This window comes from Triturus cristatus, chromosome 12, assembly GCF_964204655.1.
Source record: "Triturus cristatus chromosome 12, aTriCri1.1, whole genome shotgun sequence".
NCBI classification, from domain to species: Eukaryota; Metazoa; Chordata; class Amphibia; order Caudata; family Salamandridae; genus Triturus; species Triturus cristatus.
In genome coordinates, this window is record NC_140595.1 from 51,371,003 (window position 1) to 51,384,195 (window position 13,193).

At 46.7% G+C, this 13,193-nt stretch overlaps 1 protein-coding gene across 4 annotated transcripts in view; it reads right to left on the reverse strand.

The window, feature by feature from the left end:
• TJP3 (tight junction protein 3) overlaps positions 1-13,193 on the reverse strand; it is a 118,943-nt gene that overhangs the window by 15,435 nt on the left and 90,315 nt on the right. For all 4 annotated transcript variants that reach the window (XM_085636687.1, XM_085636689.1, XM_085636686.1 and 1 more), the window contains 5 exons: positions 7,673-7,768; positions 7,322-7,392; positions 6,252-6,462; positions 5,002-5,102; positions 3,289-3,612 (listed from right to left, as the gene is read on the reverse strand). In XM_085636687.1, coding sequence (XP_085492813.1) covers positions 3,289-3,612; positions 5,002-5,102; positions 6,252-6,462; positions 7,322-7,392; positions 7,673-7,768 — 803 coding nt within the window. The remainder of the gene's footprint in view (positions 1-3,288; positions 3,613-5,001; positions 5,103-6,251; positions 6,463-7,321; positions 7,393-7,672; positions 7,769-13,193) is intronic.

Below are 13,193 nucleotides of genomic sequence, written 5' to 3' on the forward strand. Positions count from 1 at the left end.
AGGCCCATGAGGCAAGAGTTCTATTTTGTACTGTTAATGTCGATATTCAAAAACAATAAAATGTGTAATAAAAAAAAAAAACAATACCCTTCCCAGAACCCTATAGCATACATGCCTATACACCCAATTTAGGCGTGAGATTCCAGATTGGCCTTTATTTAGCTTTCTCTTGCCTGAAATTGTCCCCACTTCAATATATGTCAATGGGGACAATATTTCCCCCAATCATTATTTTTGTTTTGTTTAAATCTCCCTCTTTCTGTTCTTAAAATGTTGGAGTGTATGCTACAAACACCCTAAGATCCCTTAATGCTACCCAGCCCTGAACCCTGCATAACCTTACAACCCCTTAACCCTCACTCTGGGACTCTGTCAAAAGTAGGGTTGAATGTGAAATGCAGGTAAGGACTGGCAATCAAATTACCGATTCCTCTGTAATTCCCCATTCTAAGGCGACCCACGGGTTCTCACGTGTGATCCCAGTTATTTCGGTCATCACCCCACTTACGGGAGACTTTGAAAACTGCGATATCAAGAACTCTGGGGAAGAGTTACCGGATGATATCAGGGACGCCGTTATAAGGCCCTTAGTGGCATTGCGTAACACGTAAAAGCTTACCTCTAAAAACGTAGAACACCACTTTTAGGGCATCAGCGGATGCCCTTTCAGGACTACATTTGGGAGAACTAAAGACCACCGCTAATGGCGTCATTTACAGACAATGTCGGATATTTTCCAGTTATACCACAATTCAGTAATACCGTTAACATGACCAGTAATGACATTACCACAAATTTTGTAGAAGTGTGCAAGAACCGTTCCCATCTCCTTCGCCACAAAACATTAGCACCAGCGGGTGCTCTGGTACGAACAGGCAAATAAAATATTGATGAAGTGGTATTGGCTCCACCAAGAGGAGTATTGCTCTGTGACCTCATGCCATCAGCCCTCGAGGAGTCATTCAGCCTTCCAAGAAGTTCTTCCATTAGACTGCACTAGGGATTAGTCTAAATCTGAAAAATAAACTCAACTATGCTGTTTGTCACATTCAGTTCTTTTTCTCCTAAATGCATTCTACACAGAAATAATTGTTTTATACCATTTCCCATCAGTAGCAACGCTGGTCAGACAGGCTTTAAAGTGAGAAACATGTGTGCTCAGAATGCATACAAACAACGTTTGTGAATGCCTGTGTTTACATTTGTTGGTACATTACAGCTGAACCGGTTGGCTTTTCCAGTGCTGGTGGTATTACTTTCCATCGATTGAATACATTAGTTCTCAAGTGAGACCTACAAACCAGCCAGTGTAAGAGGAGTTATGACACTGAGTAGTTCATGCATTTATTTCAGGTCTTCTAAAATTTAATACATTTTGGGCCTGACTGCCACACATTAAAGCAACTCTGCATGCCCTTGATGAGAGGCCAGGAGGCAGTGTGTCTGCAGCACTCTGACCCCGGTCATCCTCTACTGTTCAGAAGCATGGAACCAGGTTCAGCCTCTTCATAGAGCCTCACAGTGCAAGCCACTGTGGTAAGGCGTGTGATAAATAACACGTTCTGCGGGTGCAATGCTGATCACTTAAATGAGAAGAAGCACTGCGCACCTCCAAACAAACGTGCAAAACACGACCATAGACAGAGATAATTAAAACAAATGAGGAACTGAGGATTAAAAAAAAAAAACAGAAACCAGTCAATGAACTTAACACGGTGGCCATCTTGGAATGGGAATATTCACATTGGTTAACACTGGAGACCAACATGCTGTACGAAAACTGCTACTGGCACCATATTTCACAGTCCATTTTCCAAACAGCCATGGTGGTCTTAAGTAGTGTCTGGTTTCTATGCTTCCTCCTCTACGCACATGATTAGGGAGCCGGTAGGAAAATGGATGCTCACGGCTGGGCAGAGGTCATCCATCATCCAGTGATGCAAGTACATTCAATGTGATGTTACGCTGACTAGCACATTACAGTCTGCGGTAGTACTGAGCTTCAGACAGTCTATAACCACCAGGTGCAGGGCCCATATTGCTAATCCTGTTGCAGTGGCAAGTGAAGGGTCGCCTGGCTGTCCCTAGCTGCCTTATGCCCATTACATTTAAGGCTGTCCGCATTAATCGCAGCAAACTGCAGCTCTATACATTGAACAAATGCCTCAGAGCCACCCCAAACAATCCAATGGATAAAGAGGGCTGACCCAAAGCTCCTTTTTTGTATGTTGTATATCTATTGTGTGTGAAGTGTGTTCTGTGTTGGTAAGCGGTACTGCAAGACCGCCAAAGCTATTATCTGTAGCAACACCTGAAAACTAACTTTCTATAGCAGTTAGATAACTAGATTAGTTAAATATAGTACGCACAAAGAAAACACGCACAACCCCATGTGTTATTATTGCTCCTATACCATAAACAGTAGTTTTTCTTGAATCATTGACCCCTATGGCTAATAGTATCATGTTTGGAGGGGGGGGGGCAGTTTGGGTCACACTGGGTATCTTCCGAAGTGATGTGGTCTCTAGTCTTTTGGAAAAGCTTTTCTCGCGCAAAGTTTTCAGTGTTTGTTCAAAGGATCCAGAAACTCAGGACCCAAATCTGAGACTGGGCCAACCTTGTTCACCACACTGCACAGGCTGAGGCCTCAAGCCACCGAGTTGTCAGGCCTCTGAGTAAAATTAAGAGACTCCACTATATTATTAATTTAAAAAAAATGCTACCATACAAACAGGGGCCCCACCCCAGTTTCCAATGGGTCTCCACGATATCTTGTGATGTAGCGACAGTAAAGCAAAGCACTTCTTCAAGTACAGGAAAAACAGAAATATAGAGCTATGGGGTCAGCAGTACTCTGCGTTTCCATACAGCCGGCTGATCACAGTTCTGTAGTGGAATCACTAGGCCAGCAGAATACGGTGCAACCATGTGGCCGAGGAGACACAGAACAACGCCAACGTGGAGGCAGAGCGTCAGCAGTACAAAGCGCTGTCATATATCCTGGGTACAGACCGACAAGTCACAGAGCTAAAGGCCAGCACAACACTGCGGAGCCAGAGCAAAGGAACCAGAAAAAACCAGTTCCAACAATTGTGCGTTTTATATTATGCTTGTCTTTTATGATTATCTGTGAAATGATCGAATAAAGATTACCGGACTGACAGTTCCAACAACTAGCCAGACAAATACAATTATCTTATTATGTGTAATGAGATTTACGTCTGGATTCTAGTGGGATACGCTAATAGAGAAGCGGTTCGTCACTGGACCTCGTGTCCGCTCACATACCTGTGTCGGGGAGTAGGATGCAGCAGGGAAGCTGGCAACGGAGTAGTCCTCAGTAGAGTACTGAGATGACAAGTAGGGAGCAGCAGAGTAAGTCGCTGCCGCGGCCACCTTGGGGCTCATGTAGGGCTCCTCCAGCTCCACGGGCTCTGAAGACCTGGCAAGAGCCGGCTGGTCGTAACCCTCGTCTAGCTCGTTGTCGGTGTACCCTCCTCCCTCGGCGTCCGTTTCTTCGTAGTCGCTGTTGGCGCGGCTGTCGCAACTCAGGTAGTCTGTGTTGGTGGGGGCCGACTCATTCAGAAGGTCATCGTCTGGAGCGATCTCCGCCTGAATGGGGCAGGAGATAAAAAAGATAAGTAAATACAAGGAAACATACACCAAGGACTTCCTAAAAAATTGCTGGCGTTTGTGCAGGCTGTGTGTGTTATAAGGCAATTGCTGCCCATTGAATCTGGATGTGCTTCACACGTCATCAAGAAATCGAATCAATATTTACGAGTCGTCACGGAGATAAGATTGCAAAATACCCTTATTTTCAAGCCATTGTGCTAACATTTTTAATCAATTTCAACATTTTTATCTGTCCTTAAATATTTTACCACAAGCAAATAAACTGACGTTTTCCTTGTTCCTAATAAATGTTATTTTATTCCTTTAAGAAAACAATGAGTTTTTAAAGCTTGCCGCCGTGCAGCCCCTATGCTGAAACAGTTTAGTGATGACACACAAACCCCCTGTCGCTCTAAATGAGAGGAACTTCCAGACTGTTGGGGTGAAATCTGGACCAGTGTTGGACTAGGCAGCCAGACAACTAGTCTAAGGTGGGTAGGGGCACGCAGCAGCCAAAGTTATGATTCAGAGGAGCAGGGCGGCCCCTTGATGCGTGTGAGCTGAAGGAACGGGACCGCGGGATATGCCAGTCTGCCCACGTGGAACAGAACAAATAGTAAATGAGCAAAACTTTACTGATGAGGCGGGTTTAATGAGGAGACTGAAAACAATGAGTTCCCCTGGAGAAAAGAGCAGGGGCTGATGGGAGATTATCTATTTAATCTGCAAGACTGGAGGGAGCCATGGCTGTAGAGAACATAATTGAAGTAGGGGCTCCTGGGGAATTAAATACTGCATGAAAAGGAAAGGAGTGAAGATCATGGGCTGCTGTTGGGAAATAGAAAACTGAATGAGAAAAACCATGGAAAAGAGTAAAAGCTCCTCCTTGCAAATTGAAAACTGAATGAGCAGGACCAAGGGAAGAGCAGGGGCTCCTGGGGAATTAAATACTGCATGAAAAGGAAAGGAGTGAAGATCATGGGCTGCTGTTGGGAAATAGAAAACTGAATGAGAAAAACCATGGAAAACAGCAAGGGCTCCTCCTTGCAAATTGAAAACTGAATGAGCAGGACCAAGGGAAGAGCTGGGGCTACTGGGAAATGGACAACTAAATGACCAGAACAAAGAGGAGCAAGAGTTCACAGGAAGTTAAACACAGAATAATTGGGACTGCAGGGACATTGAATACTGAATAAGTGACACCGGAAAGAAGATTAAACAGGAAGTGCCTGAGTGGGATGCAAAAGAAGATCAGGTGGTGCTGGGGCATTGAATACTAAAGAAGCATAACTAAAGGAAAAAGCAGCAGTAGCTGGCGACTGCATGAGAACTGCACAAGCCCCATCGTCTCCTCATGGCCCCGTGAGATGAGACCGTCCAACTCACCTGATCTTCTGAGGTCCAAATAGGGCGAGACTGCTGGTTCTTTAGGATCTCCTTAAGGTTCCGGTACCAGGAGTCACTGGCGCCGCTCAGGTTGATGGTGGCTGTTGATAAAACACAACCATTAGTTAATTCAACTGCCCAATTAGCCAGCGAGGCTGCCGTGAGAGGCAAAAAAAGACACAATCTGAGCTTGGTCAGAAAGGAGAAAGATGGGAAACCCTACCATACAGGGCAAGAGAGAGACAGGTAACACCATAGCCTGTGGCAGGAGAGAGAGACAACATTCTGTGACAATTTGGCAATAAAGAGAGAGAAGTAGAAAAAGAGGCAGGGATGAAAGCGAGACAGGCAACGTCTCATCACTTGGAAAGAAAGGCAGGAGAGAGCAGTCTCAGCCCAAGAGCTTGAGATGCAGAGCCGGTCAACTTCTGAGCATGTATGAGTGCAAGAGAGGTGGGATTCCTCAACCACTTGTATACATGAGACGGATGCAAACACCAACGTCTATTGGAAGAGACGAGACACAGCTTACGCATTTCAACACCCTCCGAGTATAAGAAAAATACTGTGGAAGGTAGCAGCCTTCTGAGAAAGAGAAAAAAAAAGAGAGTGCAGCCTGGGGAAGAATACCAGAGACAGTACCTACTAAATATTCACATGTAAGGCAGACACCATGTCAGTATGTCGGGTCAGGCAAGTCTGCATTGAAGCCCAACACAAGGACAAAAGAAACAGAGGGGAACAAGTTTTGTATGTGGAGGGATAAGAGCCAGAACTAATCACATCCGAGGCACAAATACTCTAGAGAGCCCTCCAGAAGTGGATACAAGCACCAACCCAAGAGGAGCAAGGAGACAAGACATGTCCACTAACCCCTACAGACTGGAGAGACATACCGCAAACAATCCATGAAACCATAACACAAAGCAGCTCTCTGAATCCAGCAGGCAGGAGGGCGGAATCTATTCTAGCCTGCAGGAGGGCACACCTGCACCATTTGCACCTGTGGGATGAGGCTGTCATGGCTGGAAGTCCAGAGGTAAAAGATGCACACTGCAAGACCTGCGTCTCCTTCTCGTCAACTCATTCTACAGAACAATTCTTACAAGTTACGCATCCTGTCTAAAGAAGGCAAATTAACTTAAAAGTTCTGGAACCCAGAGTGAAGCAGCAGCATTATTCCACAGGATCACATACCCTTGAAGCCTATGGAGATTATAGACTGCGCTGCATTGAGAGAGGTGACCTACCAGTGAAGACATGGCTGCAGGCTTTCCTCATTTTGACGGCTTGACTGTAGAGGCGGCGGGAACTCTTCTTGGAACCAGGCATTAGCCACTGCCTCATAGCCTTCACCCCCTGCCTGTTCTCAGGGTTGCAGAAGACCACAATGGGGTAGAACTTTACATAGTTGAGGTGCTCCACTGCCGTTGGGGTGATGTCAAGCAGCGCATGCTTATCCTATGGGGAGGAACAACATGGACATGATTGGGGGAGTGGGGTTGGCAGAGGTAGCAGCTGCTATGCTTGACTTTCACGTAGCAAGGCACTTGCTCACCCTGGTTCAAAGTTTACAAAAGTAGTGCCAAGAACAGAAAGTAAACAGTGTCCTGTAGAGAACACGTTAGTTCCTGCAGCTCCCACTGCTCATTACACTTGCAGTTCTATAAATTAAATATATTCACCAGTGCAATGTGCACTCTTTAGTATGCATCATAAAATGAAATAAAAAAAAAAAAAAAAAGGAAACACGATTAACTTGTTTCCATATTTCATCGTCGTAAATACACAAAACAATTAGTTTCATTATGACACCTGCTGGCTGGGTCTGAGCTGACGGTTTCTACAGCAGACAAGGGCCTTTGAGTGAAAGTCAACTTGCAACAGTTCAGCTGAGTAGTGCAGGCGAATGCGTAATGCAACAACACACGACTGCGGTAAATAACACTGAAAGGCCCCATTGAGAGACATTTTAAGAGGAGAACGCCAGTTGTAGTTCATGCTGTAAGCCTATCAGAAGTGTATTGGTTGGAGGGGTGGGGGAGGGGGGACTATCGTACACTTAGCGTACACAAAATACATGTTCATTTCTTTAAAATGAGCGACTAATCCTCAAAATGCAGGAGCTCATGACAACAAATTTCAAATGTTATCTACTCCTAGAGTCAAGCTAATATGTTCTAGTAAGTAGGCCACACGCATAGCCGAGAGCCCAATGTGCCAAGTGATTTCATAAGTTCTTCTGTGCATTTACAAAGTCTCTTTGATCACCCATCCCCCCCCAGGAGAGGGGACACTGGAGGGGACCTCTTTCACTCACCCTTTCGGCGATCGCCCGCACGAGCTGCAGCTTAATGACCTTCGAAGAGCCTTCGTCTCGGGCGATGCTCTCTGCAGTGGGAACAGAGGGAAAAGATCAATAGGACAGGAGACACCACCCTAAACAGGGAATTCAAAGGGTCTGTGTTCTGCTATCTACCCCCCCCCCCATGTATTTCCCAAGTATTATACTATCTCTCCCTCACCCACTTCCCCAAGTAGTCCCTTAGAAGATGGTTTTGACATAGGCGTGAGGGGAGGTTGGCGTTTCGCAGCTAATGATATTAGAGGCATTATTCACGGTATTCTGCAGAAGTGGATATCGCTTCTTGCGCTGCATGGAGACACTTACGAGCAACCTCAAACTCGTCTGGCATTTCTGCACTCAGCTTCTCCATTGCGATGTCGGTGATGGGCCCCAGAATCACAACGGGCCGCTTGAAGCTTGCTGCGAAGAGAAGGAAAACGTGACTAAGAGGGCCCTTGAGGAAGACACCAGCTCAACGCCTCTAATGTTTACCCAGATTTGAGTCTCATCACACTGTTGCTTAATTACAATGACAAAACCTCCGCCCACCACCCTGGTTTCTATCTCACCTCTATTTCTTAATAATGAAGCATCGTCATACATTACAATATAATTTCCTAAGCATTCCATCAGAATTAAATCTAACGCGCTGTTCTTCATGCATGAGCCGTCGCTCATATCTTAGCATCAGCGACATGTCTCATTACCAACCGTCTGAGAGGATCGCTAGTCACCCACTGTGAGAAGTTGGCCTGGTATATGATGTTCACTAGTTAAAGTGACCACCTTGTACCATGCCAAGCAACCCTTATGGTGTGGTTGTAAGTCAACCTTTTCGGACTAGCTGCCCTAGTGGTAGCGTAGGCTAAGCAGTCTTTGAGGCTAAACTCGTTAAAGCGTGTTAAGCAGGCTGTTTTACCATAGGTAACCCCCTTTTATACCAATGAAAGGACACCACACAGATATATATTCAAAATATATATGTATTTATTACTCAAAGTATCCGCTAGACTCTTTATGAGCACAAATCGTTAAACAAGACAGTGTTATAATATACAGAAGTTGCACTTTATATGGATGGGCCCTGGTGGCCACTCAAACCATATACTAAAATAGTGGTATAAGTACCACGAACAGGAAAGGGAAAAGGCCTAGGGCCTCTAGAATCGCTGGGCCTACAAGGAGCTAACTTCAGTTAGTGACCAGGAGGTCCACGGGTCGCGAGTGCAGTGAGGAAAGTTACACGCGGGCTCCCATAGGTTTTCAATGGGTGCGTAAAAGTTCAAAAGTTACTGCTAGAAGGGTCTTCTGGATGGACTACGAACTTAAGACTTAAAACACAGACACTAGAGATGTTTCTCTACACTTGGGCACCGGAGTGCCAGCTTTACCTCACCCACAGGAAGCGGGTGCATAGGTCTCGAAGTGCGTCGGGTTTCTTCTATCGATTCAATGGAGCCTGATGACAAAGATGCTGCAGGCGGTCGGTCCAGAAGAGATGCGGTGGATCCAAGGGTGGATCGGAGTTGTAGAAGACCTGAAAGCAGAGGGGACAGTGTTCACAGTCACTAGCCAGTGACCGGCGTGGCACCAGGTAGGTACCAGGCGATGTCGGGTGCAAACAGGTGATGAGGGGTAGCTGGTCTCCGCAGCCACGTGGTCCCTGAAGGTAGACGACGTCCAGGAGTCGAGTCACGAGCTGTCCCACGCAGGCTCTCGCTGTCGGCGACTCGAAAGAAGCAAACTAGCCTTGGCAAAGGCAGGAGTCGTGGAAAATAAAGAAAGCTGATTGTTCTGACCAGCAAGGTCAGAGGGGCTGCTCCTTTGGAGCAGCTGGGGCCAGTCTGGAGCAACCAGACCGGCGTCGTTGATTTCAAGTTAGGTCGCCAAAATGGCCACTAGCCAACGGGCCAGGAACCGGGCAGGCGCGTTGAGATGCAAAGTGCAGAGGGGCCCCACGCAGATCGTGGAGATGCTGGAGGGCTCACCTTTGGTGCAGATGCTTCTCGGATGTTGGGCTTCTCAGGACCCAAAGCACAACTTGGAGGGAGCCTCTGTTGTCGCGCTTGCAGCTTGTCGTCGGTCTTTCAAGATGGCTGGCTACACGTGTCTCGGTGCCTCCAAGGGTTCCTTCTTTGCAGGGACTGTGGATCGGGCTGTGAGAGGTCTGGAGGTCCAGGTCTTGTCGGACTCTGGGCTTGGGCTCCGGCGGGAGGCGGCTGCAAAGCAGACGTCGAATAGCTGGTTGGTGCTTGCGTTAGCAAGATGGTCACTCCCTGACTATAGGGGAGATTTCCTTCTGTCCTCTGTGCAGCAGAGCGTCGAAGTTCCCGTCTTCTTCTTTGTAGTAAGTTGATTCCAGGATGTCTGAAGTCTTAGGACACAGCTCCTACCTTTAAGCGGATTCTAGGGGCCGGACTACCTGCTAGGTCCCTCCCTAAGGGTGGGACCAGGAAGGGGGGTGGTTACACCCCCAATCCTTTGTCCAGCTCGCCCCAGGTCCGGGGCTGGTGTGCCCCAGGACCGGTTTGAACTGGCATATGCACCAAGGCTCCTTGTGAGCCTCAGGCATGTCTGATTCCATTCAAGCCCTACCTGACCAATACACAAAATCCTGTCTGGGGTGGTGCTCGCACCTCCCCTGGCAGGAAACCCTTTGTCCACGTCTCCCAAGCTGGAAGGACTCCCAGCAGCAGGAGGGCAGACTTGTGTCTGTGGTGGCAGCATCCATTTTGTGGAGCTGAGGCTATGTCTGATTTTACCCGGGTTTCAGGTACTGTACATGTCGTGTCCCTCTAGAAGGGCGGAATGCTAACCCCGTCGCCAGAACTGGCGAGGGGTTAGTATTCCAATTCGTATGACACCTTACTCGACATGTTTTGATAAAGCCAAACCAAAGATAGCATTTAACCGCGAGGTTCATAATGCACTTAAGAGTATATGGTATGACTATATCTGGAAACGGTAGAAGGAAGTTGTTCCGACCACTGCAGACAGGCTCAGCTCATGCCAGAGCACCATCTCACATGGAACCAAGCACTCTGCCTTCAGGATTGTCAAGGCCTGCCATAGGAGTGACTTATAGGTTTACATGTGTCCCATTTAAGGTTAGGTATAGGTATACTACACCTAAGTAAGAGGTGGTTACACCAACTTTCCCCAGCTGAGTGATCAGCCAGTTGTGTCAAATTGCTAGGCCAGGCCAGGGGTGGCATAATACATGCTTCAGCCCTTGGTAGGCCTTAGATACACCAATGCCCTGGGTACCTAGTGTACACTGGTACAGGGGCGCACAGGGTGATCCAATTCCAATTGGTTATGCACCTATGGTGCATAGTGTCAATTTAGTAGAGAGAACAGCAGGCTGGGGGTCTGATTAGCAGGCCCACAGCCTCAATATGTCAAAAACCAGTGAAGCAAAAAGCAAAAATTTGGGGTGACCATAGTATAGCAGACCCTACTCTCCTACACCCACTCAAACCATTCATTGGTAACTACAAGCTGAAATGGTAGACCGAATCTGAATTGACACCGTAAGCTGGAAATCCTTTGTCACACTCAGAATTTTAACGGAGAGAGCTGGCCAAGGGATAGCGCCAAGTTCCATGGGCCAGTAAGAGTCCGGCCAAAGGTCATGACAGTCATCGACTATAAAGACGTCTGTTCTTGGCATCATGTTTTTGATTGCTATCCACCTGCTTCCAAATAAAATGCATCCTCTGTTGGTACTTAGCATGGGGGAGAGAAGCAGGATCTGGGTGTCACCAGCGTCCGTGTAGATTCTGGCTTCCATCTCCACTCGTAAGTTCTCGGTCAGTGCCTTCATCACTCTCTAATGACTCCGCTCTTTCAACCCTCACTGCCAATGACTGGACTTTAAAATCATCCTTCAGCATCCGTACCAGAATTCTTGGTCTCACAACAGCAGTGCTTTTGCATTCACCGTATCTTCAGTTCCACTGCATGGGTAGCTCAACATCTCTAATGTCAGTATTGGGCTTGGAATCAACACATTCAGTGGTAATGCCTGAACTCCTGGGCAGCCTTCAGTGGTGATGTCTGGGTCCTTGCTCAACCTCCAAGGCCTGTGTACTTGTTCTCTCTTCACCTGCACCAATGATTGGACTTTTTCAGCGAAGCCTCTCATTGAAGGTCTCCCTGACTTTCAGCACAATGTCTGGGCACTCGGTCAACGTCATTGGCAATGCATGGACTAATGGATAACTTCCAATATAGGTGCCTAGGTTCTTGGCCAACTGGAAGTGTCAACGCGGAGGCCCTTGCTCAGCATTAATATCTGTATCCTTTTACAACCTCTAGCTTGGGTTCTCACTCAGTACCCATGGCCTTCACTGCCAACGTTTGGGTTCTAGATCCATCTCTAGTCTGTGTTCTAGTTTAACCATCAGCACAGAAGCCTGGCCTCTCTCTGAGGCTTCAGTGACCATCTTTGGGCCATATGTCAACGTTCACCAGTAATGCCTGTGCTCCCATTTAGAACTGAAAATCTGAAATCCTTGGTTTTTAGAAGCCATTATGGTTACTCTTCTGGGCTCCCATGTCAAGGCTCCCACTAAGCTTCCAGTCTCCAATTATAGAAACTAGTGGTCAAACTTCGGTTCGAACATTAAGCTACAGCCCAAATTACAGTACCAATGTCAAGGCTTTTAATCCGGCTCAATGAAGCTATTCTTGGTTAGTTACTGCATTCTTTTGAAGCGGTCAGCCATAGAAGAAACAGATGACCATGCGATCCCCCTGTTCACATGCTTAGCTCTGTGTACCTTGCAATCAACAGAGCCACTCAAACTCGGAGACATGCTGCTGGATCACTCGCTTGAAGCAATGGTGCTTCTCTTACCAAAAGCACACAGAGCAGCTAGACCTCTGCCCGGCATCAGATCCTAAAGCCACTGTCCCATCACTGCATGCAACGCATCTACATTCATGTATTTTTAATTCATTATCATATGGAACCACTTAAACAGATCTGCAGAACCATTGTGCAATCACCATTTAGGACTCATCTGTAAAAGGGAAGACTGAACGATTGATTTCTAAAGACTCGATTTATGTGGCCTTTGCTGTGGGGTTTCCTATCCAGATTCACATACTACATGCTCACTTACTTGCTTATAGATAACTTGTTTCTGTTCAACTTAATTAACAGAGGCCTCAGTAGATAGTTAACATCAAGGTTGATAATATGCTCACGATATGTGTAAATCGGCGTGGTGTCACACTGAAATAAATCACCTAAAATAGTTGTTCTGCTCAGAACAAAAATGTCACAAATTGTACTCTAATGAGACAAGAGACATTAAGCATGAGTCACACAAACTATCACAATATACCAGTCACATAGACCGACATCACATACCAACGTTAGTGATTACAGTGCATTTATTAGATCTGTAAATCAACCTTTATGGTTAGGAACATAGTTGTTCTAAGATGTTTTTTTGATAGAAGATTGTGTTGCGGAGCGCCAGAGATTGCCGGGATCACATTTTCAAATCCTACCTTTTGGATCTGAAGCGACAAACTTGCACTCATCCCTAGAACCAGTCTGGTCAAGCGGATCTACCAGACACGCCTAATAACACACAGTGACCAATAAGAGACAATGTTGAATGGACCTCAAGCCTGCTTCCTATATACAGCACTCCAGTTAGTGTGCATCTGTTGTTGAGGACGGAGCAGGTAGAGCCAGAATGAATAACTCTTTATTCTACATGCGTGAACTAACTCTGCAAGACAACATATGGTACATACAACAGCGGTAAGGGGTGGAGGGTAGCAGGAGAGGATCTGGGAGCCAGTGGCATGGGTGCTTACGTTAAGA